This window comes from Melopsittacus undulatus, chromosome 6 (genome assembly GCF_012275295.1).
Source record: "Melopsittacus undulatus isolate bMelUnd1 chromosome 6, bMelUnd1.mat.Z, whole genome shotgun sequence".
NCBI classification, from domain to species: Eukaryota; Metazoa; Chordata; class Aves; order Psittaciformes; family Psittaculidae; genus Melopsittacus; species Melopsittacus undulatus.
The window spans coordinates 71976830-71990705 of NC_047532.1; the positions used below are offsets into that span (position 1 = coordinate 71976830).

General features: G+C 40.8%; 1 protein-coding gene across 1 annotated transcript in view; it reads right to left on the reverse strand.

Moving 5' to 3' along the window:
* The window catches only part of BTBD8 (BTB domain containing 8), a 34982-nt gene extending 22652 nt beyond the window's left edge, over positions 1-12330 (reverse strand). The window contains exons 1-4 of the mRNA XM_005153920.4: positions 12218-12330; positions 11944-12129; positions 3244-3512; positions 2236-2353 (exon numbers count right to left, since the gene is read on the reverse strand). Coding sequence (XP_005153977.4) covers positions 2236-2353; positions 3244-3512; positions 11944-12129; positions 12218-12330 — 686 coding nt within the window. The remainder of the gene's footprint in view (positions 1-2235; positions 2354-3243; positions 3513-11943; positions 12130-12217) is intronic.
* Between the last annotated feature and the right edge of the window lie 1546 nt (positions 12331-13876).

Consider the following 13876-nt stretch of genomic DNA (forward strand, 5'->3'; position numbering starts at 1 on the left):
CAATTTACTTCTGCTTCCATCAAGGACAATAAAGAAACCCCAGACAGATAGCCTGTGGAGCTCAGTATCTGCACTCGTATCACAGTCTTCACAAAACCATATGGGAAAACCTTTGTAACAGGAGCTTCTGAAGGTGGAAGTGGAAAGGGGGAAGAAAAGAGAAGACAGTGGATGAAAACTGCTTTATGAGTTCGGCCTTCCAGGTTTACAGCAGTTACAGTGTGAGCCTTTGTATATTTTATCTGGGCTATTGCAGCCATAGATAATATTCTCATATATGTGAATTTTTTTTCCTGACACTTGCTAAGCTTCCTGTTATTTATAAAATTAGGTCATGCATTTCCTTTGGCAGAAAAAGCAAAGTGTTACAGTAGGCTTGAGAATCCTTTCTTCTACATGTGTTTGTTGGCTCTTAAAAATGTTGCAAAGCACTCTCATTTTGTGTAGGAAGAAGTAAGAAGAATTCTATTTATGGTCTCTTTTCTAGTCATTATATATTCTGGAATCTCTTATCTCTCCTGCCTCCTGCTTCAGAAGTCTCAATACTTTAAATTAGGAACTTCTCGCACAGTTCTTTTGTGATTCACCCAGCAATAATAATAATGAATTTTTTACAGACTGTTTTATATCTCAGTGTAATATGTCCACATATAAACAGATATTACATTACAACTTTGTGACATTCTGAAATCAAACATGATCTTGTTTTTGTAAAAGACAATACAATATCATGGATATGATACAAAATACATTATCTCCAATACTGTCATCCTTTTGCAAATAAATTTTAGCAATGATCAGGGCCAGATCAACGTCAAGGGTATAGCTGAAGTGGGTATTTCAGAGACTCATTTAAAGTCGGACAGCTACTTAGTAGAATATGGACAAGTATGTATTACCTACATACATACTGATAACATTTTAACAAAATAATGGAGCCACCATATGAACTGGAAGTCCATTTCTCCCTGCTTTCCTGCTGTTGTGGTTTGTGCCACAAGTTTATTACTGAACAAAACTGACTTACAATTGACTCTAAGAATACAACACAGTACCACAGAGCCGTAACTTGGCAAATCGCAGAGCAGCGCTGCTGACACTGTACAGTCTATTGGAAGTTCACAGGACTTCAGGAGAAAGTAAGGAATACTGAGGAACACTAAGTGGGTGGGAGAGAGTGAGGCCTTAAACTGTCTCATGTATGAGAACTTCAGAAAAAACTTAAAATAAGCAAATCGTACCGGTGCTTTCACCACAACAATACCCAAAGTTAGATTGCCCTTATTGACTCCTACCATTCACATGATGCTGTACTAACACAAGCAAGTTTTGTGCTCATTCCAGAGCATCCTTGTTTTCTCTGACGTACTGCCATATTTTTTGATACTGGTTAGACTAGATACATTGCTCCAGGCACTAAGTGGCCTAAATTAAAGAAGCTCTGCTAATGGAATCTGTTTGTTGACTTCCTTTTTGCATTAAGGTATTTGTTTCTCTAAGTTATGAGCCTGAGAACATGTCTTATAATAGTGTAGACTGAGAACATGTCTTATAATAGCATAGACTTGAAAAAGCAAACATGCCTGACTACACTACATTCTAGAGATTTAGTACATAATCCTAATTCTATTACTTAAGAATTAAAACACCACACACACTATTGTGACTTATCTTCTATAAAGGTATTTTTCATGTCAGTAATAACCCCCCCATTGGTTTGTGTTCAGAAAATACTAAAAGTAGGGAATTTTTTTACAATCTCTCCCAGTTATTTATATACTCAAAGGGAATAAAATACAGGCTGTCTAGTTTTCTGTCTAGTTTGCTATTTGAAATGCAAACAGACTCATATCAAAGGTACGAGGAATGGTACTGACACTTTAATTTACTTTCCTAAGATAGAGAAGTCCAGTAAGTCAAAATTCTTATTGGTCTTGGACTTTAAATCTTACAGGGCCTGCTGACAATCTTTACACCCACATAACTGAAATAATGAAAGTAAAACCAGATTCTGAGGAACAGACAAAATACAATTACTACCCCAGAAACTTTCTACCTGCATTGTAATTTATTCAGCATTTATAATTGAATATTCAGCATTAAAAGCTGATTTTTTATTCTCTTCAGAGCGTAGATAACAGCACCAGCAATAACTTTCTATAGATACATAGTACCAACAGTGTTTGATACTGGAAGGATTTTGCTTGAAAAACTTTACTGTAAATACTTATGTACCTGTGAGCTTGAAACTCTTTGCCTTCTATGCAGATATTAATATCTGGGCAAGAGCACTTCTTGTAGAGCATCATTAAGTCTTCGCCTAACACAGATGCAGTTTCTAGTGTGGCATTACCTGCAGATGGAGAGAAACAGCTGTTTTCACTTTGGAGCAGACTTTTGGCAGTACAGAGTGTTGGAAAAGAAGAATCTGACAATTTTTTTTTTCCAATATTGCATATTCAAGCTAGAACTTTCCTTGAAAGGTTTTCCAGACCATGCATTTTACTTCTCAGTTTGACTTGAACTATCAGAAACTTGTCGAGTGCTTCATACTTGATTTCTACAGAAGTGCTGTTGTTACTCTTCCCTAAGATTATGTAGCCAGTTCATTTCTTCTAAAGATCTATTACCTCCCTTTAAAGAGAAGTAGACTCTGAAAAAGTTCAGGGTCACATAGTGCTACAAACTTCTGCCTGAACAGAACTGTTGCCTGATCCTGTCTTACTGACACAGCTGTGGCATCAAACACCTCTGGTATAGATGCAGTTACACATTTCCTTGGTTACTTATTTCATTTACAGTCATAGTGGAGAAGGCTCTGAAAGCTTCTAAAATCCTCATGAAACAACAGTAGAACTAGTGTAATTTGCTAGAAAAGGGAAAGAATGGAGAGATTTTGCTCCATGGAAGTCCCACATGGTGAGGACTCAAGTTTGCTATAATACAGAGAAAAAGAAAGGGGACAAATACCAATGAACATGGCCAATGCCTGAGAAGTCCTTTCAGATTTGTTACGCTACACATTGGCTGGGAACTACTCTTGCCAAACCTCTGCAGCAATGCATCTCTTTAAAGTATGAGAGAATGAGGTAGACCGTCGCAAAGAATATCCACGTCAGCTTTAATTTTTGCCTTCATTTTTACATCTGTGTAAGTTCTTGAATAATTATTTGAAAGAAAAAAAAAACCAACCAAACCAACAAAACCCAAAATAAACAAACAAAAGCATAACTCCAAACCTACCTGCAGTGGCTTTGTTGCTTTCTGCATCACTGACTACTTCTGGAAGTTGCTCTTCAATACAAGGTGAAGAAGCAACTTTCTGCCCAGCTCCACTTGGAACATCCTGATCAACAGTGGGTTTTATGCTGTCTCCAAGACAATTTACATTTGTTTGAGTGTTCTGAAGCGTAGCAGTGTTGTTTTCCTCTACTAATTTGGGTTCCAGTACTTTCTTAATCATAGCTGGCTCCTCAGCTTCTTTGAGATTTTTATCAGATGAATATACAAGCCTAGAAGATGACATCAAGTTTACTCCTGTAATTTTTAATAGAGCAAAATAAATATAAAGATAACTTTTTGTCACTAACAAAAGACAAAAAGCACAAACAAGTACTGCAAATAGAATGTAGGATCAGGTTAAAAGGAACACAGGTTTCTGTCCCTCACTTTGCTTTTATTAATTAAAAGCCCCCTTTTTTTTGTTCTTTATAGCTCAACTATTATAACCATCTACTGGTAAAAGCAGAAGCAAGCAGTTTCATTAATGACAGATGACAAATTTATAAATCTTAGTATGATCAAGAATAGGCATTTGATTGTCCTTTAATATCATCAAATCTACAAACCCCAAAACGTAAAAACCTTCCAACATCAAGGTTACAAGTACAAAACCATAACAATCATCTAGATATGAATGAATAGTATTAGAAATAGAAATTTCATTTTCAAAAGAAGTACTTGAAAGCATGAAAATCTGCAGTTAAGATTACCCAAGAGCTTTCACTTTGCCTATATAGTAATTCCAGCTTCCCACTTTCCCATCTGTTTCCCCAGCTTATTTTTGGCTTGAGATCTGGAAAGGCTAACAAAGCCTGCAGTCTGCTACTGCAAATATGTCATATTTATAGAAAGATTGCACTCCAGTAAATTACTGGAGCCTGAAAAAGTCAATGTGAACAGATAATATGCTTTATCAGTGGTTTCATACCACATAGATGAAGTTAGCAAAGTTGAACAGAAGAGCTAGTTATTTTGTATTTAGCAGATGTACTTATATATGCATTTAGTCACTCATTCCTTGGCAAAGAGGCTTTATTGTTAATATTGGGAACATAGTAATTTTGAGCGTGATATTTGAACACTGTCCTCTGGAAGGGCAGAGAAAACATACAAAGAAATAGTCTTCCTTCTTGACTCCTGTATTTAAAATATTGAGTTATGTAGATTTTTTTGTCTCTGATATAGGTTCTCACTAAGAGAGGATGATCAGGAGAAGCGTGTAGGCAATAGGAATTTTAATATTTTATTGGATTTTGAAAATGTGTGATAAGAGTAATAACATTTCACGTTGAAAGTAACAGATCGATGGATCCTTTTTACATGCATTTTTAAGGTTGTTGTACCCAAACGCACTTTCAGAACTCCTAATCTGTGAACTTGGCCTGACCATCTATTGCTTTTCATATTTACAGTGCTTTCCAAACCAGCATAACAATAGCATGAGAGAAAGACAAGTAGTAAGACATGCCACATTACGAAGAACAGGATGACAGGTTGCTTGCTTGAGCAAGTAGACTTTGCAATCCTTTAGAAAATTCAAGTCCATGACTGCCACACATTTTCCCCACTCACTGTGCTTCTCAGTACTTAACATCTGTGTTTTACAGCTCTGTGGCAGTAGAGCTCAAGAACAGAAATTCAGAGTAGAAACCAAAATAACCTACAGATTTCCAAACTCCACAGAAGTATTCTGGTGTTCTGAAGTGTTGTCTTCAAGTTGTTCCTCCACATTAGATCTTCCAAGAAATGTCACTTAAGTCACACAGACTTCCTCTACTAAAAAAAAAATCCAGTAATTCTAACTTTATCCCTACATCTTCACCAGGTGTAAGCAAATACACAGTCACAAAGTAAACTGGTAACACGTACTGAATGTGAAAAACTGCAGGAAGATCTCCAGTAAGGGTTTGTGGAAAGAAAACTGCCATTCATAATGTGTCAGGTTAAATTTGGACTGGAACTTTACTTATTCACCTTTCTGTTGTTGCAGAGCTGTTGTGTATTCACCATGTAAAGACAGTACAGATGGACTTTGAGGGAGAAGAAATTAGCAGTAACAGACACACTGCCATAAATTAATTATTATCATTTTCTTGCTTACTTTCTGTCTGTAACTGAACAACATATCCATAGGGAATCTGATTAGCTGGGCAATGAGGCAACAATCTCTTGGGAATCCTCAGGGTGTTTTCAGATAATTTACATAAGAAACCTCAGGAATGCATTTCTGTTATCACTAGGCTTAAGTTCGTAATGGCACCTTTTCCGTACATAATGTATATATGTACATAAATGTACATAAACCAAGTGGCATGTTATTAAACCAGAACTAAGTAACTGGTTTCTAGATCTAAAAAAGTTAGCTCTATTTGAAATCAGATTTTTTTTCCTGTAAAGCCAAGGAAGCTTGATAATTTCAGCTAACATTTAAAATTCAGTCACAGCCCTGGATTCACTACTTCCAGAAACTCAGCAGAATACCTGTATATTAAGAGTCCTGCTTAACACAGAATGTAATTTTACTACTTTTAAAGATCCATGGAAGCATTCATTTTATGGTTCTCAGAAAATAGTAATGATTTTGGCACATCTTTAAACTTTAGAAATTTTCCTTTATCTCAATTAAATCCCATTAGATGTTCTTTCCAGAATGGAATATTCTGCAGTCTTCTAAAACCTGTTACAGAAAAAAACTTTGCTTGGCAACATCCTTTATTTTATAGGCTTATTTCTAAAGGCAGATTGAAGTTTTCGAGGCTGTCTTCTACAGAGTATCAGATGGCATCTTCCTGTATAAATAAAAGCTATGGAAATCTTTCATCCACAGCAAAACACATGGCTTGGATCTTGGAGATCACATGTTCTAGTGGTAATGTTAAACCATCTCTTTTAAAACACACTTGCTGTAAGAAACCCGTACCCCTACTGCAGAATTACAATCTGAATAGTTCTTCTTCTTACAGGCATCTTGATGTGACACATTAGTAAGTTAAGAGTGCAGAAAATTACTATTCTGTAAAGTAAAAAATGTCTTCTTTAAATCACACAGAGGTTATCATCAGGAGGTCTTACAGCCTGACCAGTTTTGAACTGAGTTAAGCATTTACAAGAAGCAGTTTTCACAGTCATTTGAACAATCTAAGAAGATGTAAAAACATTCCAGTTCTTCCAACATATCCCTAATGATGATTAGGAAAGTAGTAGATTTTACTTACTGTGATCAAAGAGCTTCCCAGAACATACAGGGAGTATGGGACTATTTTGATAGCATATGTAGGCATCTCAAAATGCACTTTGAAGAAAAGTATGTATTTGGTGTGTAGCTTGCAGAGAACTAAGAAAACTCTAAGCAGCCTAACCAAACGTAACTTTTGTGCATCTAAAGATTTCATTCAGTTTGTTTTCTCAAAGGTGTCCTGAAGGTGAACATTCCATATCTCTTAGGCTAAATTTCTTTGGGAAGTTTCTCAGCCTTAGAACTCTCTTCAAAGCACACCTGTTTCTGTCAGTTGTAGATGCATGACTCCATACAGTCTTGAAAATTGTAGTCTCAGTAGAACAACCAAGCAATTCTGTTCTCAGAACAGCCACAGAGCCATACAAACTAGAATCAGTAACAAATCTTTATGCTCACTAAAAATACAAAAAAACACAATCACAAAGAAATCCCATGTTAATAGTTGGGTTGAAAAAGAATTTGGACTTATGATCCACTTCTTTAGTCCTTCCAATGAAGAGGTACATTTCTTTACTATGGGCCATACACACTGTCTGTAAGAATGTAAAAATCCCAAGCAGATATGTTGTATGCCACTAGCAAACATGAAGACAACACAAATAAAAGGGAAGAGAGAAAGAGCAGGGTTTATTTTAATGAAATGCCATATTTAAAAGCACAAGGAACCCATTTTTGTTATTTGTGAGGACACCAGAAGTCACTGGAATTAACACCATCATCACTAACCTTTAGTGAAGGCTGTTAGGACAGCCTCTCCTATTGTTCCAAAGTACTTGTTAACCAAATAAATAAATTACTAACTAAATAATAATAATAATAATAACAACTAATCAAGCACCCCACCTTTCAAATGCTTCCTGCAGAAGCTTCCACTCGCTCTATGTGGGAGTTCTTCACTGAGAGCCCATCTGGGAAAGACATTTACCTTCTCCTTATCCACATTGTCCTTGAAGTTATACATGCACACACATCATTGATGCCACTCAGGAAGTGCTTTTGAGTTCTTAGACACTAGCTGTTTAAACAGGCTCTTTTATATGTTGTTATGGATTTGTTCCGTATATGCCTAGATTTATAGGGCATTAGTAAAGAGATTACAAAGCAGGCTTGAACAAAAGACATTAATGCCATTTTTTCTATTGATATGTTTTTTCCCTATCAGCTAGCAACACAGACTGTTCAGGCTTAAGTCTATCAGAAAATCAGAAACTTTTCCATCACAAATACTATGGATGGTAAGAAACTGCCTGCACAAAAGTCTGACACATGAAAAGGGGATATTCCGCTGCTTGATAGTGCGTCAGTTTAATTGCCCTGAAAAAAAGATACTATGGCAAAAAGTACAGGTGCCCAAAAAGGGATGCTTCCTTGGCAGCATAGATGTAATACAATTAATGAAAATTAGAAAAGATGCATTAGAAAGGGTGTGGTTAGTAAGGCAAGAGAGGTTCTCCTCCCTCTCTACTCTGCCTTGGTGAGGCCGCATCTGGAATATTGCATCCAGTTCTGGGCCCCCCAGTTCAAGAAGGACAGGGAATTGCTTGAAAGAGTCCAGCGCAGAGCCACAGAGATGATTAAAGGAGTGGAACACCTCCCTTATGAGGAGAGGCTGAGGGAGCTGGGTCTCTTTAGCTTGGAGAAGAGGAGACTGAGGGGTGACCTCACCAGTGTTTACAAATATGTAAAGGGTGGGTGTCAGGATGATGGAGCTAGGCTTTTTTCAGTGATATCCAGTGATAGGACAAGGGGCAATGGGTGTTAACTGGAGCATAGGAGGTTCCACGTTAACATCAGGAAGAACTTCTTTACTGTAAGAGTGACAGAGCACTGGAACAGGTTGCCCAGGGGGGTTGTGGAATCTCCTATGTTGGAGATATTCAAAGCCCGCCTGGAAAAGTTCCTGTGTGATGTACTCTAGGTTACCCTGCTCTTGCAGGGGGGTTGGACTAGATTATCTTTTGAGGTCCCTTCCAACCCTTGGGATTTTGTGATTCTGTGATTCTGTAATGAAAAGAGACAAAACAAGTTATGTTTTCCTTTTATTTACAAATTGTACGGATGTCGTGTGTTGTTTGCAGGAGGAATTTGGCATAGCACATACCAGAATGTCACAGAATCACAGAACAATTTGGATTGGAAGGGACCTTAAAGATTATCTAGTTCCTGATGTTAATGCAAGTTAGGCATGTCATATGCACAACTTCAAGCTACCTTAATCACTTAAGACTCTTCTATTTCCTTTTAGATTTGCTAAAAGAACCATCTGCTTGATTTTTGCAGCTAAGATGGTTATTTTAACTTAATTGATTTCTTGAGACAAGTATTTAATCAAATTTCTTCTCATGAGATGCAACATCAACTGCTTCTCTGCCTCACACAGGTGCCTTTTAAATTTTCAGCTTCCTTGTGAAAGCCAAGCATCTCAGAAGAAGAATTTACCTCTTAAGTAGCCACGGTCCCAGTGAAAGGTTTCTGCCCATTTCTCACATTGGGCATAAATCCATGGCATTAAGATACCATGCTGTCCAAAGCAAGATGTTAATGTTGAGGTTGGATATAAACATCTATCAAAGAAAAAAAAATGCAGTAAGAAAAAATGGGAAACTCATTCCTATGTATATGGAAAGGAGATAAGGCTGACATCATTTAGCATGTATTTAAAGCCTGCTTTTGTCAAACGAAACAAGTCATCATGGTGAAGATTTTCTTTCCCCAACATAAAATCTAAGCTACAAGCTTCATGTAGCATCTTACTTCTTTCCCTGCCCTCTTCCTTGCTTATTGAAGTCTAATTATTCTCAATGACTAGTTTAGTTCATACTTATAACCACAACAAACAACTTGGTGCTGTAGTAACAAACTCAGATGAGAATATGGTTGTATGAATTAAAGCCATTAAGTTAGAACAGCTCAGCTATTCAGAGGAGTAAATTCCTTAATTCCCTAACATGAGAAATAAAGGTTCTGGTTCACTATTTGGTCTCAACTTTCTCAGCTTTCACTGTTCACTGGAGATAGGCCTTTATAGAGCATTTTATATCATTTCCAAAGTCTAAGTCAGTCCCATCAAATTCCCCACATTGCACAGCCTTCAGCACATAAGTGACACGTAGCCCACATCTCTCATGATGAAGAGAGACAGAGGCCCAAAGGAAGTACATCTCACTGAGATGCATGCCAGATACAGCTTGTGAGAAAATCAAATCCCCAAATCCCCAAGGAAAGATAATTTTTACTTTGTATTCAGCTTTTATCTTCCCAACAGGAAAAAGGACTGAGATTTTGTTACAATTTTGATGAACTCTTCAATACTGTACTAGTATTCACTTCTGCAGGGAAACAGTATTTATAACCAGAAAACCTGGAAGCTTTGTAGAAGACTACAACTTTCTCCCAGGAGCTCAACTGCAGCTACAGGTCTTTGTTACAACTCATGGTGGCAATTCACATGCTCCAAAAACTAGGCTAGCTTCCAGTAAACCTCAAGCAGTAATTTAGGGCATTGGTTTGAATTTGTGAAAATCTAATTAATTTGTATCTTAATAATAAGAAATCACTGAGATTCAGCAGCCACTGATACTAACAGAAATCATCTGAACAATGCAATCAGGTTCTTTCCAGCCAAAGCTGCTTCCTTTCCTTGGTCCAAAGTGGTTCACTGTGGTCAAACTCCAGTGTATTCTGAGACACAAATGTTTGCAGATTGTGCTACATTAGATGATTCAAAAGGTGACGTATCAAAGAGTACTGAAACCCAAGTGAAGAAAAACCAACCATTTTGCAAAATGCACTTCATACATAGCTTAGTATATATGGGGAAGTTCATTTTCACGGTGAAAAGATAAAAGGTTTATAATTGAATGAGCTGGTTTGGGTTTAAAGGTGCTTTTCAATAGTGAGCTTTTTGGAGAACATGCAGGACTCCAGGGATAATTACAGCAAACACAAGACAGAACTGAAATCAAGTATCAGTGAACTGTAGACGTAGTAAGTGCTTACCAATAGGAAAGCAAAGGAGTGGTATAATAGTATATAAATAATTGAAGTAATTATTCCAAATAATAATTTTCCAAAGTAAAATATTTTGTATTTTTTTAAATTTACATGCTGCTTCTGCATGAAGCCTTTTGTACCACCTCTCATGAATGTGAAGCAAATGAATGAAATAGAAGGAATAATGGAGTTCAGAACAATAGGAGACAAATGCCATGTTGTTTTGTTTCTTACTGCTTGTTCTGCTAATGCTCCTGCCAGACTTTGACAGTAAGCTGACAAATGCCAGTTTATCGGCCTGTTCCACCACAATGATTCTGTGTTTTATGTGTTATTCTCAGGTCATAAGGTTTTCTTTCATATTTGTTATAACTTTAGTACCCTGAATACATCCTTTTAGCCATCTGCTGCCTTAATCACAAATTTAAGGAGAGAATGAGCAAAACCAATAGGGAGAGGTCAGCCTCAGTTTTATTTTAAGCGCTAAACTACAATGAATTCCCCTTCTTTCTGTGAACAATCTCAAGAGCCTGTGGTGCATACTTCCTGAATTCACCTGTAGTCTCAGAGCATCTATTGATTTGCTCCCATGCATGCTCCAAAGTGCCGACTGATTCTAGCCTCAACGCTGTTTTATAGGAGGAAGGTAACACCACCACAGCTTTGTTCCAGAAGAGCTAACGCTGCTTGGTTCTTTGAAAGAAGGATTAGAAGCACTTACAGCAAGGAGGATTGCAAGGTCTGTTGGCGGCACCAGCCAACACCCCTCATGTACTCACCGAAGTATGAGCAAGATGAGTGAGATGCCAGACATGTGCCAATAGCCTGCAATGGGAGAACATGCAGGCCCTTGCACCAGTCAGTCCCTGGGGAGTAGCTGACCCACATGCTGCACCATGCCACATGCCAGGATCCCACCTTGCTGGGAAAGCTGGGCTATGCTCAGCCTAGCCCATGGATCACTAGGGCTGAAGTATTGACCACACAGTTTCTAACTTCATGCATGTCTTGACATGTCTTCATTTAATAGGATGAAGCCCTCCTACCCTTCCAAACTTTGGTTTGTTTGTTTGTTTTTTCTTTTTAAGGTGTCACTGGAGTGGTTTTTCATTGTTGTTTTTGTTCGGTAATCTTGCTAACAAGGGTATTAGTAAACACAGCTAATTTAAAAGGATACATTCGGGATTTTTGCTGCTTTCTCTCTTGTTCTATTACAAAGCCTTTACATAGAGTATACCCATATGCTGTCAGCAGAGGGATCAAGGCAAAGAAGTTATGGGAAAGTACTCTACAGACACTGCACGAAAGCTGTTAAGATACTGGGAAAGCTGTAGAACAGGTGTTAATACTGGAAAAAAGAGGAGGAACGACAGAGAAGAAGTAGCGCCGAGGAACGAGGCTGGTGCCCGCAAGGGCGGCCGCGCACTCACCGCAGGAAGCGCTGGCACTCCGTGGGCTCTACGCCGTCCATGCGCAGCACCTCTCGGGGCGGCCGCCCGCCATCCAGCGCAGCGAAGAGACGTGGAGCCCGCGCCAGCAGCACGACCCGGTGCGCCCGCAGGGCCGCGGTGCCGACACAGATGGTCACGTCGGAGCACGTCCCCTCCGCCAACAGCCTGCGGGAGCGCAACGTTACTGCCGGCCGAGCCCTCCCCACCGTACCCCACCGTACCCCACCACCCCAAGCCACCGCCCCGCGCCTACCTGCCGAGGTCATCTCGGAGCTGCTCGGCCAGCGCCTCCTTCAGTCGCTGCCGCTCCACCGCCGCCGGACCGGGGCCCTTCGGAGCAGCGCCGCCGCCACCGCAGCGCGCCATATGGCCCTAACCGCTCCGCGCCCGGTGCGATGGTCAGGACAGGGGATCGACAGCCGAGGTCAAAGGCTCGTCACGTGACACGCCAAGGGCCAACCGGTACTCTTTTTCACACCGAGAACCACGAAACCGCCTCACAGCAAAGCACGGGAGAGTCCTACTACGGTGCATTCCGCGCTCCCGCTGGGGGGGCGGGGCCAGCACCAGCCTCCGCCAATGAGGGTCAGCGGCGTTCCGCCTGGCCACGCCCCCCTCCGCGGGCCGACGGGTCATCCGCGCTCCCTCCCCTGCGGCACTGCGTGGGGCGGAGTTGGTAGGGGGCGTCCTCCAATGCTGATCTGAAGGAGCCCTCTGCAGGCCTCGGAGGCGGTCAGTTGGTGGTTTTGGACCTAAGCTGCACCTCAGAAGGTTACCGGGATGCAGTTGTGGGAAGGGGGTTATACTTACAGCCTTGGTTGCACCTCTGCTGTGAAACTCCTGGAGTGAATTAATGTTCTTCTGCGTGAGTGAGGCTGCACCTTGAATTCTGTGTTCAGTTCTGGGCCCCTCACTACAAGAGACATTGAGGTGCTGGAGTGTGTCCAGAGAAGGAGCTGGTGAAGGATCTGGAGCACAAGTGTGATGGGGAACGGCTAAGGGACCTGGGGGGGGGGGGGGGGGGGGGGGGGGGGCAGTCTGGAGATGAGAACACTCATGGGGCACCTTATTGCTCTCTACAACTGCCTGAAAGAAGGATGGAGCCGGGGGGGGCTGGGCTCTGCTTCCAAGTGACAAGGGATAGAACAAGTGGAAACAGCCTCAAACTGTGCCAGGAGAGGTTTAGACTATATATTAGGGACAATTTCTTCCCCAAAGGGTGGTGAGACATTGGAACAGGCTGCCCAGAGTCACCATCCCTGGAAGTGTTCACAAACCATGCAGATGAGGCCCTCAGTGACATGATTTAGTGGTGGCCTTGGCAGTGCTGGGAGAAAAGTTGGACTTGATGATCTTAAAGGTCTTTTCCAACCTGGTTGATTCTATGATTCTATGACCTGGTCCTCATAAAGGCCTGTCAGTGCCTGCCTTGACTGGGACAGCAGCCCTGGCTTTTACAAAAGCAGTGTGAGCCTTTGGGCTATTGCCTGTCCAGGTCCACCTCTCACAGCAAGCAGGAGCTCTGGTGGGCAGCTCTTGGCAGCTGGGGGGTAGGTGGCAGTCCCAGTGAGCAGGGTCTCCTCAGGAAAAGCTGTGCTCCCAAGCACCAGCTTTCTTGTCAGGTAATTTAACTGCAGCAAGGAAGAGCCTCTCCAACCTCAGGTAAAAGAAGCATGTAACCATCCAAGCTGATAAGTGCTGACAGTGTTTTGGGGAAAATTAGCCTTGAAAAGCAGGTACCAGGCATGGGTTGAAAAGGTGCACTAATGCCATTATCACCATACTGCTGCCATGCTGAGGGGACACTTCCTCAGGTGTTGTGAACAGCACGGAAGGAAGCAGCTGGCCAGCCATGAGCAGATCCTCACTGATGGCATGCCTCCGTTCCCTTTCTTTTGAGCATTGCACCAAG